At 39.6% G+C, this 18,385-nt stretch overlaps 1 protein-coding gene across 14 annotated transcripts in view; it reads left to right on the top strand.

Annotated features, from left to right (window-relative positions):
* The first annotated feature begins 13,539 nt into the window (after nt 1-13,539).
* Nucleotides 13,540-18,385, top strand: part of ROBO2 (roundabout guidance receptor 2) — a 484,548-nt gene continuing 479,702 nt past the window's right edge. For all 14 annotated transcript variants that reach the window (XM_076352017.1, XM_076351963.1, XM_076352000.1 and 11 more), the window contains exon 1: nt 13,540-14,305. In XM_076352017.1, coding sequence (XP_076208132.1) covers nt 14,251-14,305 — 55 coding nt within the window. In that variant the 5' untranslated portion in view covers nt 13,540-14,250. The remainder of the gene's footprint in view (nt 14,306-18,385) is intronic.

Below are 18,385 nucleotides of genomic sequence, written 5' to 3'. Positions count from 1 at the left end.
TTCCTTCTATCCCTGAATCAAAGCCAGACTATGCAAATTTTGTTTTTCAGGTCCATCCCACAGTCAGATGATAATATATTTATGAAATGTAAGACCTATTTTTAGCTGAATATTTCATGTTTAGGTATTATAGAAAACAAAGCACACTTAAGTTAGAGGGCAGTATTCAAACCTTTGCATCCCAAGTCACAATTTTCCCATGACTTTTCCTTCTTGCTAAGTAGACTAATTCACAGACTTGTCTCACATGCTAGACTAAGCTAGAAATTTTCAACTAGATTTCAATTTTTCTTCAAAAGTATGACTCGGTATCATTTAAATTCAATTACACTTTTGGTGGAAAAAGTAAAATGATTTGTGTTAAAAACTTACTCACTGCCTTGATGACTATGTTTTAATTCATATTACAGTCAATGTTTGGACTTTACCACTGCTCTCAGTGAGATATAACACAAGGCTTAACAATGATATATCTTCCTTTTATATGAAATTAGAGTTACCACAGTTTTGAGATATACTTCAGGGCAAGTTTTCAAGTAATGCCATGTGGCTGTAATGCTATCTGCAGACTGTTAAAGGCTTTATATTTTAAAGTATTTTTTAACACGCAGTGAGTGCTTTGCTTTATACAGACTATCCTAGCCAAGAGTTATTTTGCTTAATTCTCTCGAGGTAGTTGCTTCTTGTTGAGAACAAGATGAGTCATACCTGGTGGTGCTAGAGTTTGTATCTGTTAAAACTAAATGGTTTACTTCTCTTAGTCACCTTATCAAATTACATAGCACTTTTCTTAAGTCAGCAATGTTCACCTTGAGCAGATCAGGGAGGAATATTAGAAACTGACCTATCAGGTAGCTGCCCCTGTTCAAGAGCAAAATTGGAAATTTTTCTCCTAATATGTAGATGACCCCCTTGGGTTCTTGCTTTTTTTGATTATTCTTTCAAAAGATGTATCCTTTCTGGAAACTAAAAAGGAAGGAGTTAAATGGAAGCTGGAAGGAGCTTATATGAAAACAAGAGGTGACTCTATTGTAGTGGAATTAATCAAACATGGTGATAAGATAGACATATCTAATTTCAGAAGCTACAGAAAGAATATCTTATCACAATTGCTTCAGTGACCTCACTTTTTAACTTTCAGAGGAAATGCCTTCAGTATGCAACCTTACACTGAGGAAAAAAGAGCCAAAATAAGTAGACAGAACAATATTATTGAGATTGCCAATGGATTTTTTAACAGAACTTTTTTTTTACAGTCTCTGCCTCTTATAAAAACAAATCCAAATCACCAGTTAGAGGAATTTTAGACTATTTTTGTTGCAAAAAAGTTGTATAGGCCTACATAAATCATGTACGGCTATGAGTCTCAGTTCAGAAACCTGTTCATAAGAGAAATGGCAGCATCATGTCCAAACTCCTGTATGGTACACAGGAATGCAAACATACAATTATGCATGCTTGTATAAATAAAAATGGCATTATAAACCTTTTTATATGCAATATTCAAGGAAACAAGTTTTGACAAGAATAGAATAACAGTAGGACGTTTTATCTTGCAGTCCCTTAGTAGTTTCAACTAACCATATGGTCAACCTCCAAAGTAGTACAGTGATTCAGCTGAACTCTACTTTTCAGCTGGATCTCAACAGAGAAAGAAAGGGTGAAAGAGAAAGAAAAACCAGCTCAGTTGTTGTAGGAACAACAACATGTTGTTGTGGCAGTGGGATTTAATGTGGCAGTGAGATTTAATTACTATCTATATTACAATTTCAACTTCTATATAATTAGGAAAAAAAAAGGTGAAGGCAGTGATCTACAAATAGACTCTTTGAACAGACTTTAGAATCATGCTTCCTGAGGAAACAACAGAAAAAACCAGACTGGTTTTATCAGCTGCTCCTGTAATCTAAGACTAGATTTTAGTGTAGAGATCTGATATTCTGATAAAATATTTTCTAAAATCCCTATTATTTTCTTGCGTTATTGCAAATACAAAAGAACAATGTGTGGCCAATAGTTGTATTTTGTAACTTACATTTTGTGACTTTTTTCTTTAAGGGGTGACACTGAAGCAGGTTCAATCCTTCCTGACTTCTTCAAAGATTATATGCAATTCCTTTTCTGTGAAAATAACAAAAATAGCATTAGGAATAGTTTCTTTCCTCAGATGTCTGCTAACCTAACTTTGTGTTCCTACTTTTCCCCTGGAAATGCCTTTCTGCTCCTGTTTATGGCAGTTCATATTCATTACAATCTTATTCACTGTCTTCTGGCCTTTGTCTTGGATTTCTCCATCGGTAATTATTTCAGCGCACATGACATAGCTTCTGACCAAGCCTAGCCATGCTGCTTGATGAATCCTGTGGTAATTCCTATTAATACCAGGTATCTTACTACTGAAAGAGTTGTAATTGCACTTTTTATTTGGTCTGAAAGAAGAGTACTTAGCACCTCAAACGCCCTTTAAACAGTCTTTAATTTATTTTCTAGCTCTCCAGATCAAAGAGTGCATGATGGAAGTTTTCATACACTGCCAGAATAAAAATATTTAGATAGGTACTTGTTAAAAACCTTCAAAAGAAACTAATTGCTAGAAACTCGCACTGACTTGCAGCACTAGTGAGGCTTCTACACAGATGCTATCAGCACTGTGAAACACCTCTAAATAACTTTGATAAACCTGGCCTTGGAGAAATATTTTCCTGCAAAATTGTTTTGCTCTTAACATTGAATAAAATTTGGTAGGTACTTTTTAATGTATTAAAATAATATAGACCAAATGGGAGTTAGTATACAATGTCACCAGTCTGAACTATAGCTACAGTAGATGATTCTTTAATATTGACAGGCATAAATTAATAGACATTATGAATTGATTAAAAAATGGGTAACTACTATACCAAAGCTGTTGCACACAGCACTCTACTCTTTTGCTTAAATATTTTAGAATGTAAGAGACAACCAAAATATCATCAGAGTTGAGATGTCAAACATATAGTAATGCCTCTCAAAGAAAAGAAATGTAGTTACAGTTTTAACAATAAAGATTTCACTTTAAACTTTTGGAATTAAAAATAGAAAATTTCCTACTGTAAGTGCCTGAAGTGCATTTAACAGCAATCCTACTGTTCAGCTTAATGACCCTGTCAGTCCAGAATATTAAGCAGTTTGATTTAAGTGTCTTAAATATGATGTAGATCTAAAATGTTAATGGTAAGCAAGAGTTTGGAAAATGTAATAAGGGACACTTTTCCTATATAAAAATCTTCTAAGTATCATCTGCTATTTGCTTAGATTATGAAAGATGGTTATTAATTATTATAGCTTTGATTTCTAGGGACTAAAAGAATTCAAATCCAAAATTTCCACTGTATTTTAAAATGTTACAAGATGTTCTTATAAGAATCCAGAGGTTCTTCACATTTACTTGCTGTCACTCAGCCCTCCTTTCATTTTTTTGCTCATCTTGACACTCTTTTAAGGAATACTTTCCTCAATTGTTTGATCCACCACTGTGGTTTGACTTAGCAGTCTTCTGATTAAGTCACTGCTTACAAATTGAGGATTTAACAGTTCAGATGCCCTAACCTCCCTGTGCCACTCTTGCATCTATAATCTTATTGCTGGCAGAAAAGACATCTCTCCATGTATCAGACACCCAGCTCCAGAGTCATTGCTCCCTTCTTTTTGTCATGTTGGTGTTAGAGAAGGCTATACCAGTTTTTATACTTATTGCTTGTCAAAGACATGACTTAAGCAACTGTAAGCTTGTATGCAGGGACCAAAAATGCACTTTTCTGCAAATGTGCTGATCACTGATACGTTCAGGCATCTAAAAGATTTTGGAAATATAATCCTTGGTATTTTTATGTTAAGTAGTTTAAGGGTAGACACTGTGAATTGTTGATGGCTAAAAAGCAAGCTCCTTGACTTAGATGTTGTACATTTCATTTAAGTAATGTAGATTTATGGTCATTTGAAAATTAACAGATTCAGACTTCTTTTAACTGAGCATACGTTGAATCACTAACCAACTTCCAGGTCATGTGACAGGAAAATTAAATGGATTTACAGGGGAAAAAAAAAAGGAAAAAAAAAATTGTACTCAGAATTCTATGTCAGGACTACTATGATTAAATGATCAGCATTATTCTATGTCCCTGCAAACCCACTAAAGAACAGTGGTGGGGGACAATAAAGTACATCAGAATTTAAGCCAATTTTCTTCGAAATGTAGATCACTTGAAAGGATGTCTATGACTCCCAGAGGAAAAACTTCCCAGGTGGCCTGCTGCATTATTTCAATGATTTGAATCATCCTTCCAAAGGATACGGGAAAAGACTTCTAGTGTCTTTTTGTTATGTGAGGATTCAAGTCCTGTAAGCACTCATGGGAATTTCTCAAGTAAATTCCGTGCAAATTTAGATGAGAATTCCTCTTTCCTTATATTCTTCAGAATGGACTGTTGTTTCTTTTTAAATATCAACAACATAATAAATCCAGCACACATCTTCACTATTTGATACCACCTACACAGCTATAGGCATTACTACAGTATTTTGAATTTCATACATAGGGGTATTTACCCTTTTTTATTTAAAAATTATCTTGTGGCTTTACTCCATATATTGACTCATTGACTTTAAATTTGACATTTTAGTAGTCATGCCACTTACAGATTAAAGAACTAGTACACCTTCTTTTTTTCTTGGGAAGTGATAAAAAGTTAATTTTTTACGTAACTTTTTGCCAGAATCATGGAAGACACATTTCCTTTAGAAAATCTTTCAGCAGGTAATGTGGCAGTGGGATTTAATTACTATTTATATTACAGAAGTCCATAGATACACAGTTCTGGTTACAGGATCTCATTGTGGTAGATACTGTTGAAACCAAATTCTCTCTTCATTCTCAAGATAAGTACCTTCTGGGCCATGGCAGTGCAAAATACCCTATTCTTCTCAAGGTTGTCCTAGAAGGCTGAACTATTGCTGATTGTCTGGGTAAGATAAGCTTACAATGTGTTTCTCTTGTCTACAAAAAGCTGACTCTAAAATAATTTAAGCTGGGAATCAAGTAATAACTTTTGGTCACCATCAGCATGGGAAAGATTTGAACTGATGACTTAGATTGAAACATGCTAAATTCCACCATCAGCCACAATATTGCAAGCTGTACAATGAAAACAAAACAAAACAAAAAGAGACTTTCTGTTGTGTGGGTAGTGTGCTTTAAATGTGAAAGAGTCTTCCTAGCTGTGGCAGTAAGCAGCTTTGAGGTAATTGCTATTTTGTGCTTCAGTTCAGAGACAGGCGTTAAAATGAGTCATTGGCTTCTGTTTCTGCGTTCTGAGCTTGCTGCTTTGCTTGTATAGTTTTATCGGTTTTAAAGGGACTGTGTACTGGCACAGCTGCTCCCAGTAGAATAGGATATGCAGCATAGAGGAAAAACATTCCCACATATTTTCCTGGTAAAAGGTGACTTTGTATACAATTCAAGCAATTAAATCCTATAATAGCTTTAACTGCAAAATATTCAAAATACAATAGTTCATCTGGTGATTATACGGGATACTTGGTGTTTACAGTTGTAATTATTTATTTTTCATTTTGATTAAATGCATACTTTTTAAGGAGAAGTCTTGCTCTGAGGTTTCAGTTTTTTCCTCTTTTATGTTTCTTTTCAATTTACTGTTGAAATTTATGTTAGTCTTGACCACTCTTTTAGTCTGTCATGCATGGGTGAGGTATTAGCCCAAATTCTGCTGTGGGAACTTTCTGTGCTTCAGCTGCCTTTAATAGGATCGCATTTTTAAAAAATAAGTCGTATACTCATATAAAAATTTAGATAGAAAACTAAATTACATCAGCAGTGAAAAATCATATGACCGAAACATCAATTCTAATTTAAAAGCATTTCTTGAGAGAATGCAAAATGTAATTCTATTGCTGAAGTGAGGCAAGGCTGTTCTGGGACAAAACTAATATAAAAGTCTGACAAATATTGTTAATAATCCACTGATATGTATAACTGATGAGAACAGTGTTGACAGCACCATATTGCAAAAAAGAATCATAGCCTGATGGGAACATTACAACCCACTGGTAGAAACATGCAAAAGCCTCTAATGCTGTTAGGGTTGCCACCATAGTGATGGACCAGATTCTCAGGAGCTGACATCTTCATAAATCAGAAGCTCTGCGGTATCACAACAGGTCCTTGGTTTGACTAATATATGATTACAATTGAGGACTGTAGTACAGTAGAAATCATGCTAAGCAATAACCTATCCATGCCATTGACACTCAGTAAGTCTGGCTTCTTCTTCTACAAAATAGTCACTATAAAATCCAGCTAAATTTAAAAGCCATTTAAGATCGAAAAACGATACTGTATGTGTCTATTAGAATTTTCAAGTGAATTGACTTTTTAATGACATAGTAAATCATGTTTCCTACATTATTAAATTAAACACTACCTATTGTAAAGAATATTTGCCCACTTAGAGATGGGTACCTACATAATGGACATTTACATATGGATCTCCTTGTATGAATTTCTGCCCCATTAACAACATATGTACATATATACTTCCATATTTCCATTTTAAAAGCTGTAATTAAAGTGTAAATATTGTTGGCTAATGTAGTTGGCTGTCAATATGCACTTGTTATGGAAAATTTGACATATGTCATTTAATAAGAGAGCATAACATGTTATTTATAATAGAATTATGTAGGAATATGGTGTTCAGCTTAAGACTTATTTGTGTATCGTTTTGTAGAGTTATAAATGTTGTGTTGCTGTATAGCTTGATTTTCTGATCCTTGGAAGTCAGGGTACAGTAGCTACACTTATTTTCATAGGAATCAGTCTGATCGCATTATGATGAAATACATTTTTCTAGTGAGACTTTCACCTTTGCATCTCTCGTGTAGGCAAGGTAAGATCTTATCCTCTTCCAGTTCTTCATTTTAAATGCTCGTTCTTTTTTTGAATGACACAATGACTACCTTATGCCCTCTGGAAACTTAAACTGTCTTTTGAAATTAAGCTTAACGTGTCACTTAAGGAATGGTTTTATTTTTTGTATGTAAATTAGGGCAGAGTGCATTTTTGTTAATTTTTAATAAAAATGAATGTCTGGGTAGAGGACTACATTATCAAAGGAATAAATGAAATTACTCTTGGAGTCTTATTTTATTTGTAGTGATAGAATATGTCTTTGTTGTCCTTATTTACCTAGACTAGCACTTTATTCCATAATTGGTGCCTTCGTCTTCTTAAGTAATTGACTTTTCCTTCATTAGACAAAGAAATGCATAGCTTACACAAAGTCCTGGATATAAGAGACAGAATAGAAGTTCCTGATGTAGCAGACAGGAACACTCACAACCCTTGCAAATGGGAGACGTACAGACATACCAATATGATGAAAATATTAGTGTATAAGAGGCAATTCCTGACATGAAGACGGCTAGCTAGACATAGTCTGTGGAAAGACTGGAAGGGATGCAGCGTGTCCTGTTGCAAATAATGAACTCATGCTACAGTCTACAATGTGGGGACAGCCATAAGCTTGATGTGCAACTCACTGCACTTGGTAGAAAGGCTATTAATTTCAGATACTGCAGTTGCAAACGCAAGTGCTTCCAATCACAAGAGAGCAAGGAATGCTCTTCTATTCCTGTAATATTCATTGTTCAGTCTACATAGCAGTCATTCAACAAAGGCTTCTAGTATTGCAACAGGAATGGCTTAAATTTGAGGAAAATGAAGCAATTCTTTTGTTTATAGCTTGTGTGTGCAGTTTTATGTGATTTTATAACAGAAATAAGTACTACTGAACACTTTAGTACATAATTCTCTACTAAGAAACCTTGGTGTTCGGTGCCGAACAAAGTACACTTTACATGCTCAGAACATTGCCAGTATTGCTAGTCATAGAATCATGGAACCTTAGAAAAATATTGGTCAGAAGAGACCTCTGGAGATCATCTAGTCCAACTCAAAGCAGGTTCACCTTCAATGTCTGGGACATTGTCCAATTAAGTTTTGAATATCTCCAGCAACAGCGATTCCACAGCTCCCTTGGGCACCTGTTTGACTGCCCTCATGGTAAAAACCTGTTTCTTGACATCTAGCTAGAACCCTCCCACATTGCAACTGGTGTCCATTGCCTCTTGTCCCATCCCTGTGCACCTGTGAAAAGAGTCCCGTTCTACCCGCTCTATGCAAGTCTACTCAAGTCTATACGAAGCCCAACAGTTTTGAAACAACTTTAGTGCTTATGATTGTGACAGGCACTGTACTCTTCACACTACAGGGTTTGAGTTTCAGCCACTACTACAGTAAGTCACAGATGTATTTCTAATATGTGCTATTCTTATCCCTTTAGTATAAAGATGCTGTTGCTTTTTACAATGCCAGCTCCAGGTACCTCAAGGGATGGTGTGCTGCCATCTTTTACTCAGCGGGAAAACACAGACCTGTGTTTCACGCAGCAGTAAACTTACCAATTCTTTTGTGAATGCCACAACTAGAAGTTTCCTTTCACCTCCTCCTTCTGCCCCCAGAAAGGAGAAATCTGGTCCTGGTTTCACGTATAATCCATTTTCAAATTCTTTTTTAACTAAGAATTATTTCTCTGCTTTCTTGAATTTTTGACCAAGCTGCAAAGTGTGAAAGACACTGTATATTTTTTTATGGGTGGTAAAAGTACATCCATAGAACAAATGGAAAGCAGGATCTACAAAAGCTTTACACGGTAACATTATATTTATCATATAAATATTTGTGCTTATTGCCTGCTCTGAATCTTAGTTAAAAATAGAAGAATCAAGTAGAATTTATTTTAGGTAAGGCTGTTTTAAAAATTGTCAAGAAACTGTACCATCTTTCTGTTACCAGTTTTTGCACATTTAATGAGCTGTGGATGCAAAACCTAAATTGAGCATATGATGTATATCAAAAAACTTGCAATAATTTAATTTACCAAATATTTACCTTACCAACAGTATAGATCATTCTTATAACTGTGGTAAGCACTGTAGCTGTACTAGTAATTAAAAATAGTGCAGACATACTAACACAGTCTAGCAATGTAAGGACGTTTCAAAATAGGTTTTTTAGTGTTGCTTGATTGGTATTTCCATAGGAACACTCTGAAATCAGATGCCACAGCTCAGGAATTTTTAATGTTGAGGCAGAAGGTGACCCTCTGTGCTGCAAGTAAGACACACCTGTGAGACAGAGAAAGAAACACATGCTTCTGGCACCCACCTTTTTTTTTTTTAATCCACAAGAGTGGTTCTAGGAAAGATTAGTCAAAATTGTGGTAGCCAGGGACAGCAGAAAAACTAATTTTCATGGGCCTTCGTGAGAGAGATCTAGCCACACTACTTACACTGTTTCTAGCAACATCTTCTTTTCCTGGACTCAGTTCCTAATTTACCTCTCAGTGTCCACTCTTCCTGTGGAAGACCCTATTGATTGCAGCAGGAATAATAATCATGCTTCAGCATTTATAAGGATTAAAATCTATAAATTCTGTTCTATCATCATGTATTCAATAGTCAGATGACATCAGAACCCGATGACCTGGAACAGAATAGCACAGAGGAAGACAAGAGTATGTTCTCTGGGAAAGTCCATGCTCACTGTGGTGTTTTTTTCCTTTTTGTTTTTGTGTTTCTGAGGCTGCTTAACATTACATGCTCTGAATTATCCTCTGGATCTGCCTTTTGCTCTACTCCAGAGTCTAGAAAGACCGGCCTCCTAACTTGAATACTTAAATTAGTTGCCTACATTTAAATTATATGGCCATCACATCACGTGTATGTTTTTGGATATTAAAGATCTCTAGTCACTTTCAGCAGTTCCCTGGATGAGTAGCTCTAGTATCCAGAATAAATTTTATATGATCCACCACAATTCAACCTCTCCTCTTTGAGAAGATAACAAGAGGTTTTTATGGAAACCAGGAAATAGAGTATATTATATACATTTGTAACACCAGAAATGGTAATGTTGGTTTAGAAGAAAAATGCTGTAAATGGTAGAGCTCACCTGAAAAGAGGGCTAGTCTTAGAACACTCGTACTTTAAACACTGGATCTGATCTTTCATCCACTAAATATATATATTTTAATGCAGATATATGTCTAGGAATCAAAGATATGAAATATCAGACTGGGGAGGGAATGAAACCTTTACTTGTACCACTGACATACGTCTAATCTTACTGCTGTTTTACCAGATTAGTCCTGCCTCATTTGATGACTGACCTTAGTATGAATCAGGGCAATCTTACTGTGCCATTTCCCTGTTCTAAAGTCCCACCTCAACAATACTCTTTGAACTGAAGCTTTATGTGCACCGATACTGACATGTCTTTTCTTCATCCTGCTCACAAAAGTATTTCATCAGGTGGCATATTGCTCATAGCCAAACAAATAGTTGGCACATTCGGTTCCTCTGTATAGACTTTGCTATTGAAGCAAAGAACATCTGTCATCTTGGCCATGTTCACAAGAGGTTACTGAAAGACCGGAGAGACAAGCATATGGTTTTTTATTCTAGTAACTGGACTGCATCTTGTAACGGAAGCAAACACTGTTCCAAGCAAACTCTGCTCATAGGCCAGTGACTCTGATCTGTGTGACATGTCCTCTGCTTGTAAGCCATAACATGTGTGAACCTCTACTGTAATGCTCCAGCAGATCTCTAGATGACCTTTTATTTTGGGGGGGGGGGGGTTGACCTTTTTTTTGTGTGTGTGTTTGTATACTAGCCAAACTTAGCCATGTTTTCTGAATTTGGGCAAACAGCACCAATACAAAAGCCAGTTTCTCAATGCTTTCAGACTCTGCTAGCCATTTTGGAGGACTGTTAACTCTTCTCAAAGAAAAAAATCACTGAAACACATATGGGCAAAATTTATGCTTGAAAATGCTTGATTAAGTTTGGCTGAAACTTTTCAAAGTTTTGCAAAGTGTTTAATAGTTGAAAAGCAGTATTCTGTGGAAGTGAATGAATAAAACAGTTGCAGCTATAATGAATAACCCATTGATTTCACTGAATGTTTATATGAGTCATTATACCCTTTTACAGGTACCTCTGTACCTAAGGGTTTTGAAGACTGTATATATCTACAAAGTGTTCTGGTCTACATCAGCTATTATTAAATTTATCTTAAATTTATTTGAGAAGCAGAAAAAGAACTGTGCAGTGTATAGCTATTTCCAATTTAAAACTTTGTGATAAACAAGTCAGCATTTTCACTAAAACTGTGTCCTTGAAAGGTCCATTACAATGAGAAATATTCTTTAATATTTCATGTCTTGTTACACATACTGCCGTCAGGTAGGTGATTTATGATTTTCTCGTTTTGCCAATTCACAAGTGCACTGACAAAGAATACCATTTTGATCACCTTACCCTAATTAGCCTTAATTATAGCCTTCTTCACAAGGTGGTCTTTAGACCTATTAATATATATTTATCTGCAGGGCATATTGTGAGTATAGGAGGACATCGTTCCCTGATTTCTATAAAGAGATTTTGGAGTTGTCATCTGGCTTCGTATGGAATAGCAATAACCTTCTTAGACACTTAAAAAACTACAAACACCTCACACCATCACGTTTGGTGACGGTAAAATATTTGTCACTAATTACATGCAAGAATCAAGCAAGAAATCACTTGCAGACCATTTATTTGAGTATGTGCGGGCAGCGTACATTTTGCAGAAATACAGTTCTGATCCTTTACATGAAGAACTTACTTATTAAAAGAATAAATCTGTAGTATATGCAAAATAAAAAAGCAAGAAAGAGACTTGATGAGAGAAAAATACTTGGGACTAGTTGGTTAACACGTAAGAAGGTAAAGTCCTTTCTGTTTAAACAGCCCTGCTCATCCTAGTGCAGCAAAGCGTGAATCCCAAGTTTTTATTCACCAGTTAATTTTTATCTAGCATCGTCTTAAAACGATCCTCAACTTCAATGTCCCGCTAAAAACTAAAAATATAAGCTAGCTAAATACGCTACCAACATATTTGAACAGGTTTCCTCGAAAAAGTTATGTATAATACTACTTGTTTTGGGTTCTCTGATGGAGGAAAGACTCATCGTCTACTGAAACAGCTCCGTGGCCTTCGGTAGCTCCTGAATTTCAGTCATTCCTGTCACAAAACCCGCTCTTTTCACAGGGCCAGCCCTACAGGAAGCTCCCCGGGGCCGCCGGGGTACCCGGGCACCCGCCGCCGCAGCCGTCAGGCGCTCCCGCGCGCCGGGGGAGGGCGGGGGCCGCCGAGGGGCCGCCCCCCCAGCGGCGCGCGGAGGGCTTCGCCGCAACAAAAGGCAAGGCCGGGCACGAGGTGGCGGCCGCTGCCCGCCGCTTGCCAGTAGGGGGCGCTCGAGCTTCATCGTGCGGCGCTCCCGCTGGTCCGGGGACGGCGCGCGGCGGCAACGGCCGGGCTTGACCGTTACCTCGGGGCCGCCGGCCTCTCACCGGCCGCTCCGCTCTCGGTGTGTCTCGGCCTGGTCACCCCCTGCCCTGTTCGACACCGGTCACTTTTAAATTCCGTTTTCGTTCACGTTGCTCCTTCCTTCGTGTTCCTGGCTCTTTTGCTGGGGTGCTTTGGGGTTTATTCTGCCGTTTGACAGTCTCTGTCGTGCGTGTAGGGGGTGAGGGGCTGTTCTGCCTTGTTCCTTGGGGGTTACGCGTCCCCTTGTCTCGTCTCCCTTCCTCACCGCCCCCTCCGCCAGCCTCCGGGGATCGCGGTCCGTTCCGCGAAACTTTCCCGCTGACGGGAGTTGCGCTGCAGCTGAGGGGCCTGGGGGAGGGCAGGGAAGGGCGCGGGAGAGGGAGGTTGCTCGCTCCTGCTTTTCGGCTGAGCAAGCCCGCCAGTCCTACAGACTTTGTAGGTCACGCGTGATCCATTTTATTTTATTTGCCACCTTTCCTTCCTTTTCCACAGAGCGGGTCAGCAGAAAAATCTCTGGGGAAGATCCTTTCAAGGGTCTCACTCCCAAGTGTCTGTGTCTGTGCGAGAGAGGGAATGAATAATTAGAGAACGGTTCCATGAAATCACTTACCGAAAAATTAGCTGCCCATTAAGTGGGAAGCGGCGAGGAGCAATCATGTAAATTCTACCTATACCCAACTGTAGAGGAGAGGCGGGGGGGCACCGCCTGCAGCAAGCCCGATTTCCAATCTTGTGGCTGTCGTCTTACATCGCCGTCCCCATCTCCCTACCCCGGGAGGAGAGGGACGCGTGGGTGTGGAGCACAGTGGTTTAGTCCACACCCCGCAGCCTCCCTTCCCCAGGCAGCCTCGGGAGCCGCGCTCATTCTCCTCCCTCTCCTTGCCAGCCGGTGTGTCCGCGGCGGCAGGAGGCGGGGAGAGGAGGAGAGCGGAGCGGCGGACGCCGGGCTGCCGCGACCGCCCGGGAGAGCTGCGGCGGCGGGAGGCCCCCGCACCCCCTGCAGCACGCACCCCTGCTGCTGCCGCCGCCACAACTGCACGGCAGCAGCCCACCGCCGCTCCCGCCCGCAGCGGCACCGCGCTGGAGTTACTGCCCTCAAGCAGTTTCCGCTCTGGTTTTCAGTGAGGAGGGAGGTGTAGGGGACAGGGCGTTATTTTGAGGGGATGCTGAGAAAGCCGTTCCCCTCCTGTAGCACATTGCCTAGGCGTTCCTATTACGGAAGTTAAGTGAGAAACTCTACAGCTTGAACTGATTTGGTAGAGAAAGAGAGAGAAAGGGGTAGGGGGAGGGCGAGAGGAAAGCAAAATAGCCAAACCAAACCAATGATTTTCCTGCAAAGTGCCGGGAAGTTTGTGGAGCACTTTCTAGGAATCAGGTCCTTTACTCAGAGTCTCTCCTTGTTTTCCGAAGAAAGAGCTTGCTTTTGGATTGCCATGGATCCTAAAGAGAGTCTTAGACACACTTGAATGATTCCTCTGCTTGGGCTGGATTGGTGGGAATTTAGGAAGGAGCGTGTGTGCAAAGCAGAAGCCTTCGGAGCTCGCTCGCAGCTCTAATCTGTATGGATCTAAAAGTGTCACATTCAAGACCTTTCCATCTGCAGCGTTTGATTTCAAGATTTCCCCTTCCACTTTAAGTAGCTGCTAGGAAACTGAAAACTTTTGGACCTACCTCTTACTGGCTTTGGATACTTTTTTTTTTTTTTGGATCTCTGTGGAATTGGTCTCGCAAGCGATCGGGATTGCTTTTAATATGTCAAAATGGGTCTGCTGACGCCACTCCTGCTCTTTGGATTTGCATTTTTTCAAGTCTATGGTAAGTTCGTTTATTTTACATATGCCATTTCTGTGCAGAATTCCCCTTCATCTGAATCTGATTTGGGACAGCACATGGACGGCATTATAAGCTTTAACATTACACAGCCTTAAGTTTGTTTCTGGTATAAAAATGGTATTTCGGGGGGCGGGGGGGAGAGGGAGAATATATGTTTCCAATAAGCAGTCCTTCCCGTCTGCTAACTTAATGGAAAAGCAGCTAATGAATGGAAGAATGTCAGCTTGAGGTAGCGAGGAAAGAGTAAAAACTACCGTGCTAAATCTTTTATTTCGCGGGGGGGGGGGAAGCGGGAAGGAGAAAGGAAAGGCAGACAGCTGTTGTAGCTGATATTACTTTGCCTCCTTCTATTGTTAAACTTTCCACCGGGAGAGCCAGCTGATGAAATAAATAGGTTAGCTCTGCCTCGGCTCCAGGTGAGGCGAACTGGCGAATTTCCAGAATCCCAGCCTTTGGCGCTGGCTGGAGCAGGCGCCGGCGAGCGGCAGGCAAGGCATACTGGGCAGGCAGGCTGGGCGAGCAGCACGGCGGGCAGCACGGCGCCAACCACCCCGCTTCACCTCTACCCGCCCCCCGCGGGGCCGGGCAGGTGTGGCGCGGCCGGCCCGCTACGGTGGGGCTCCGCTCGAGGGTGGGGCGGGAGAGTCTTCCCGTCATCTTCCCCCTCAACCCCCCATTACGGGCTTTCCGGAGGGAGCGTTGTCATGAAGCTTAGCAACGTTTGGGGGAAAGGGTGGATTTTTTTTTTCCTCTCCCCCCCTCCTCCGCACTCCCCCCTTCCCCGCACTCCCCCCTTTGGGTCTGCTCTACAACACTTCTTGCGGTTTTCAAGTTTAAGTAATGGATGGGGAACTCTAAACTAGCATCTTGGGGAAGTACGCTTTAGTAGGGCGGAAACTTCAGTGCAAGGGTAAATTGTCTTTCAAAGTAGGGGTTGGCGCTGTACTGCAGTATAAACGTTAGATGGATTACAGTAGTTCAAGCACACAACTAGGAAGCGAGCATCTGTAACAGCATACAGTTCTACATGAGTGTGTGCTGGGACCAAACGCTCGGCAGTCCCCTAAGTATTGAGTATTTGCATCTCTAAACAGTCTTTTAAACTTTAGGTTAATTTAATGTCTAGGACCCTGGCTGGTTTTGCCTGTCTGTTAGAGCAAACTTTGTTCCAGGAAGCTACTGCTTACAGCATTTACTGTATCAGTCCTGAAGCGAGGACTCTAGGTTTATTGTTTGCAGTCACAGGCTGCTTTGGTATTTCTCCCCCTCCTCTCATCTTCGCCAACCTCCTAACAAGAAAGGAGGCAAAATAGACGAGAAGAGGGAGACATTCAAGTACAGTTTTACATTGGTTGCGTAATATGCTATGCAGTTTAATGTTCAAGTTTGGTCTACTGATTAGAAAATTTCTGCGTTATGTATATATGTGCTAAACAGTAGGAAGTTTTAATTGTGAAAGGATTTAATGGAACATTTGCATCTATCAGCATGGTTATAGTTTTGCAGGGGATTTGTTTTCTGTCTGCTTTATTTTTCCTACTGTAACATATTTTGATCCTTAACTTTAAGACCACCAGTATTGGAGATGTCTTTGTATACAAACCGAAAACATCAGGCTGTAGAAAAGTAATTATTAGTAAGTGTTTAAAATTGTATGTAGCTAGAAGGAATACAATTAAAGTGCTCAGTGGAAGTGACAGAGTGAATCAGAGGAGCTTGGTGTTACAGAATGTAATTAATGTACCAGGCTGTTTGGAGATATATGAAACAAATGCAATTAACCAGCTTGCTGGAACGACAGGAGCAAGACATAATTTATTCTGGTTTTGTCATGGGGAACACAAGTAGGACCTTTGTTCTGGTTGAGCCTTATAGGATGAGGGTGGGGGGTGCAGGTGAAGCACATAGCTAATTTAGAGCTGGACCATTAGAAAAAAATGGCAAGAAACTGCCCAAAATAGATGTGATCCTCCCCTTTTGTGGGAAGATATTGCAGAGGCTGTCAAGTTTGCCTACATTAACAACTCAAATAAATAAATAGCCTTGTTGATAGTACATCATGACAAGTAGAGATAAGCTGTTATTGTTGAAATGACTAACAAGTAGCTTTGAAGAAATACTGGCGTGCAAGCTTGGCACGGAGTACTTATTTAGCACGGAGTCTGTTTAGGAGCATAGTAATTACGATTACACCTTAGGGTGACAATATACCACCAGTTGCTCTGAAAAGATACATATCAACATTAGCACTATTTGTAATGCTGTAATTTAAGGAAAAAGGCAAAACCCAACAAAACACTTGTTTAATAGGTCCTTGGTTCATTTTCTGTGTTTGAAAGTTACCTCTTAGTGCATTTCTGGTTTTGAGGGGTTTTTGTTGTTGGGTTTGGGTGTTGTTTTTTTTTTGTTCTCTCGGCATCAGGTCCAGACAGAGAAAGACACTGTAGCGTTTGAGGCATGTTAGCCATCCTTTTCCCTGTGATATTAGTTTTGTTTAGTGATTCAAAAGTGGTATTACACAGTGCATAGTGGTGTAGATCAAAAAGGTATTTTTTTCTTCTAAAGTTATTTTCTCTGTCCATGCTTTTATGACACCTGAAAATTGCTGAGCTCAACGAAAATGGCAGGAAGCATACACATATATATATATGTATATTTTATTATTATTGTGCTTATGATTTTCCTGTAGCTCTGCCCATATTCTTGCAGTCTGTTCAGGGAATAACTGTAATTCTCTTTTTCTTTAGCTATCAATCTTGGTTACTGTTCTTGAAAAAAAACAAACGAAAATCAAACACACAGAAAAATCCCCAAAAACCCACCCCGCTAGACAGAGTCTGCACTGTAAAATAAAACACTAGCTATTGGAGTTAAAACAGCTGATTACATGGTTTTTTAATAGTGTTCAACTGATTTTTCTTTCATGGTTATGTGTTTTTTGTTATCTTTCTTCCAATCTTTAGGAAAGCTTGAAAGAATGATGTTAACAGGAAAGTTCACAACTGCTGTGAACACAGGTGTCTGGATGTTACCACAGACACTAGTTTTAGTGGGCCAAACTCTGCCCTGGTAGGACTTGTAGTGCTTTCAATGAAAATGACAACCTTTTATGTCAGGGCTGGCTTTTAGCCATTGTCCCTTGAAACCTGCAAGTGTCATGCTCTTGAATGTGTGATGGTGTTCAAGATATGTGAGAATAATTCTGTAAAAGCATTTTCTCTCCGTATTAGTATATTTCAAAAGCACTTATTAATGAAAAGTACGCATCTGAAATGGTGGTGTGGCTCAAGCATTCTTTTTTTTCCTCCTTTTTCCTCCTTTTTCCTCCTTTTTCCTCCTTTTTCCTCCTTTTTCCTCCTTTTTCCTCCTTTTTCCTCCTTTTTCCTCCTTTTTCCTCCTTTTTCCTCCTTTTTCCTCCTTTTTCCTCCTTTTTCCTCCTTTTTCCTCCTTTTTCCTCCTTTTTCCTCCTTTTTCCTCCTTTTTCCTCCTTTTTCCTCCTTTTTCCTCCTTTTTCCTCCTTTTTCCTCCTACCAGTGAGCTACACATCTGTGGCCTTGTGCAGGTCTCAGATGACTATCAGAGAACATGGCTTATATATAAAGCTAGAGTATATTCTTCCAGTGAGTATTTGAGCTGACAGGGTCTTGATCTCTCATGTCTGTTTTGCTGTTGATGGATAACCTTTGCTTCTGTGGAATGTGTGCATTTTAATGCATTAAGAGTAAAATTCTAAAGTGGAGAGTTTGCGTTTTTGTTTCCTTTAGCTTGTTCTTCCATGGGACCCAATTCTGCAGAGCATTTAAGAGTGTGCTTCCATCACTTACCAAGAATCTCACTGAAGTTAATAAGAATTTAAACGTGTTCCAAGTTAATCATATGCTTTAAAGCTTTGCTGAGTAGGGATGAATTTATGTCCATGATGAAATGTTTTGCTGAATTAGTCTTAATATTTTGCTTTCTTTACTTCCTGTCTGGTAAGTCATTATTGCAACAGCATATATCTATGTGCGGAAGATAGGCAATGAGAAAATCCTGTTATTGCACTTCCTGAGATGGATATGT

This window comes from Aptenodytes patagonicus, chromosome 1 (assembly GCF_965638725.1).
Source record: "Aptenodytes patagonicus chromosome 1, bAptPat1.pri.cur, whole genome shotgun sequence".
Classification (NCBI taxonomy): Eukaryota; Metazoa; Chordata; class Aves; order Sphenisciformes; family Spheniscidae; genus Aptenodytes; species Aptenodytes patagonicus.
This window is presented reverse-complemented; position numbering and strand designations above follow the sequence as displayed.